A 3,357-nucleotide genomic window follows, 5' to 3' on the forward strand; every position below is an offset into this window, starting at 1 on the left:
GTGGAGTTTAGATCAACTAGTTAATACAAATATAACAGAGTTTTTGAAAGTTAAAACAGTATACAACCTGTCTCTCTAAGTAAGCCTCCAAGGCATCAAAGTATAAGATACAAAAGTGAGAGTATATCTATAACAAAATATCCAAAATACAAAAGATGACAAATGATCCTCCATTCTGCCACCATCCTACAAATTCACCGAGGTGGGTTGTGACCTGCATCTGAAAAATAACAATAACATATAGTATGATAACTGGAGGTTCTCAGTATGGTAACAGTGCCTAATATATAAGATATAAGATTCTGGGATGCTAAAGGTAATCCTAGAATTTCATATCAACCATAAGATTCAAACTTATAAATAATTTTAAATAAATCCCTAAAGGGGTCATCTATCTTAGGGGATTTTTAAACTAACAGTAACGCTACTATCACACAGCCTTCGCTAGCCTAACCTCCATGCAATTCCATCGCCACCGCCTACCGATCCTCCTCAATCCTAGTAGAAAATACAAGAATATGCAAACAAGTAAAATACAAATAATAGGCATATATAGCAAGTAAACCAGAAAGCAAGTAAGCATGTTATACATTTAGGCAAAAGATGCAAGTAGGCAAAGCAAGCAAACACATAGAAAATGCACATGATGAATGACTATCCTATTGGCTGTGATATCACATTGTCGGTTCAACTGCCAACCCGACACATCCCTATGGAAATGTCGCCTTTCAGTCACGAATAAAAATGGGTACCCCCAGGGATATAGTGTCTGACTCACTCTCCCAGGGATATAGTGCCCAATTCACTCTTGTGACTCAAAAGGATGCGAGCGGGATACTCTGCCATAGACCTCACATCTCAACTTAAGCGGGATTAACCATCGTCCTTACGCCGGCGCTGTGACCTTGACAAGTGGGATTAACCACTGTCCTTGCCAGGCACATAGCAACTCAACAATCTCAGTATATAACAGGGAATAACAATATTCAGTGATCACTTTCAGTGCTCAACAATTCATCATTCAACTTTGAGTTCTAAACTCGCCTTAACCATTATTAGTTCTCAATTTCACAAGTTCATCATCAACTCGAAGCTCCATCAACTCACATAATAATTTCACCCAACTTACATACCAAGCCTAAGTCACCATTTTTTAAACTCACTAATAGAAAATACCAATTTAAATCAACTAACTCATCTTCACTAGTCTTATAGTCTAATTACTAGCTAAGAGCCTTAAATGGAAGTTAAAGAAGTTTGGAGAGTTAGATGAACCCTTAAAAATGAAGAAAAACAAGTTTTCAGCAAAACAGAGATCATGCGTATGCATGCCCTGTCCCGCGTATGCATGGTTGCAAAAATGGGTGGTCGCGTACGCGACACCTCCCTCGCGTACGTGAGTGTCCCAACTCGAATGGAATCCTTGCGTCGTGTGTTAAAATTTCGCGTACGCATGCCTCAAAATCATGTTCCCGTGTATGCATGCTAGTGTCCACGTACGTAAAAGCACTTAGTAGTGGTCAATGCTCGCGTCGCGTGTACAGGTCCGTGTACGCATGCTTTAACAGATTTAGAAAAATTTAAAAGTTGCAGAATTCAGATTTTTGCACCGAATTTTAAATGAGCATAACTTTTTCGTTTTAAAATATTTTCCATCCGTTCTTCAAACGTCTTAAAGCTCTCGTACTCAACTTTTATTTAATCAATTTTTATTCAAAATGAGGGTCCGGAGGCCAAGTTATGCCTCACCAAAGTTTATTAAAAATAAGGTTTTACAAAATTCCACAAAATTCTGTAGTTTCTAAAATTTCAAAACTAAACCAATTCAAACATGCCCAAAACAACCCAAATATCCATAACAAGCACTTCCTAACCATTGTTCAATCATGTAACTATCAAAACTATTCAATCTCACAAATTTTAAAATTAACACTTCTAAATTTTCGAACCGATTTCTAATTTATTATTTTATTTAATTAAACAACTTATTAAATCTCGATTCTTACACCACAGACTCTTATATCTACCCAGACAGATTCCTTTCACCACAGTCCTGGATGTAAGTGAGACAACACCATAAGGCAGGTGATTTTTACCACAATCCTGGATGCAAGTGGGACAACGCCATAATCCTTATATCTATCCAGGTAGGTGCTTTTTACCACAATCCTGGATGCAAGTGGGACACGCCATAATCCTTATATCTATCCAGGTAGGTGTTTTTCAGCACAATCCTGGATGCAAGTAAGACAACGCCACAACCCTTACATCTCTCTAGGAAGGTGTTTAAAATCTCAACCCGAAACAAGTAGAACTAAGCTAGAACCCTAACGTCTATCCAGGTGTCTCAAATCTCAATGCGGAGCAAGTGAGACAAACTACAATCCTTGCGTCTACCCAGGTGTCTCAAACTGTAACCCAGAGCAAGTGAGACAAACCGCAATCCTTGCATCTACCCAGACAGGCAATCAATAATCATTAATTATATTTTCAATTATAATAATTGTAATCACTATCACACATAATCATACTCAAACTCATAAGCGAGATAAAACCACCGTCCTCACCGTGGGTGGGACAAACCACCATCCCTGCAACCATGTTATCTGTAACAACCGTCCCTCCCTCCTCATCCTCTTTAAAAATTTCAATTTGAAATTCAAAAGCCAATTAGAAGATAGACTTAGAATTTTAATTTTTTGGATAGAAGTCTAACAACCACTCCAACTTCCTTCTTTTAAATTTGAAACACCTCAGTCACACCTGCCACAAAAAATATATAAATAGGGGTAGACCAATAGGTGAAAGATCACCCCTCTCAACACTAATCTTCTTCCTCATTCTTCTACAAAAAATATTCCGTATGCAAATACAAGAGTCAGCCCCATAATCAATCAAGAGACGTTAGAAAGTGTAGGAAATTGTGGTTTTTTTTTTAACTTTATATGTTTGGCATGAATTATATTTCTCTTATTATTGTGCCAAATCTTTGTCATCTATGTCTCTACCATATATCCAATGCTCTGTTTGCTCATATTTAATATCTGTTTTATGGCATTAATTCTTCCTCTTTTCGCATACATATGATGGGTTTACTTTTCAAATTTTTTATCATACAAATTTATCATTATATAAGGCTTTTTAATTAAGAGTACCTTCATTTTTCTGTAACTTTCTTGATTGATATCATTCCTATAATTATTATCATTGTATTTCGAGTCATTTAAGCTAAGAATACGTGTATTATATAAACTCTGTAGAGTTGTTTAATATATTCCATTACTATAGTATTTTCTAAAGGTATGATACTACATGCTATGTATGTCATTAATGTTGTTATTATGTTACAAATCCTTA

General features: G+C 36.3%; 1 protein-coding gene across 1 annotated transcript in view; it reads right to left on the reverse strand.

Moving 5' to 3' along the window:
* Window positions 18-3,357, reverse strand: part of LOC110266808 — a 7,611-nt gene continuing 4,271 nt past the window's right edge. Inside the window, exon 3 of the mRNA XM_021111832.1 lies at window positions 18-220. Within this exon, the coding sequence (XP_020967491.1) occupies window positions 195-220 (26 nt within the window). The 3' untranslated portion in view covers window positions 18-194. The remainder of the gene's footprint in view (window positions 221-3,357) is intronic.

This window comes from Arachis ipaensis, chromosome B09 (genome assembly GCF_000816755.2).
Source record: "Arachis ipaensis cultivar K30076 chromosome B09, Araip1.1, whole genome shotgun sequence".
Classification (NCBI taxonomy): Eukaryota; Viridiplantae; Streptophyta; class Magnoliopsida; order Fabales; family Fabaceae; genus Arachis; species Arachis ipaensis.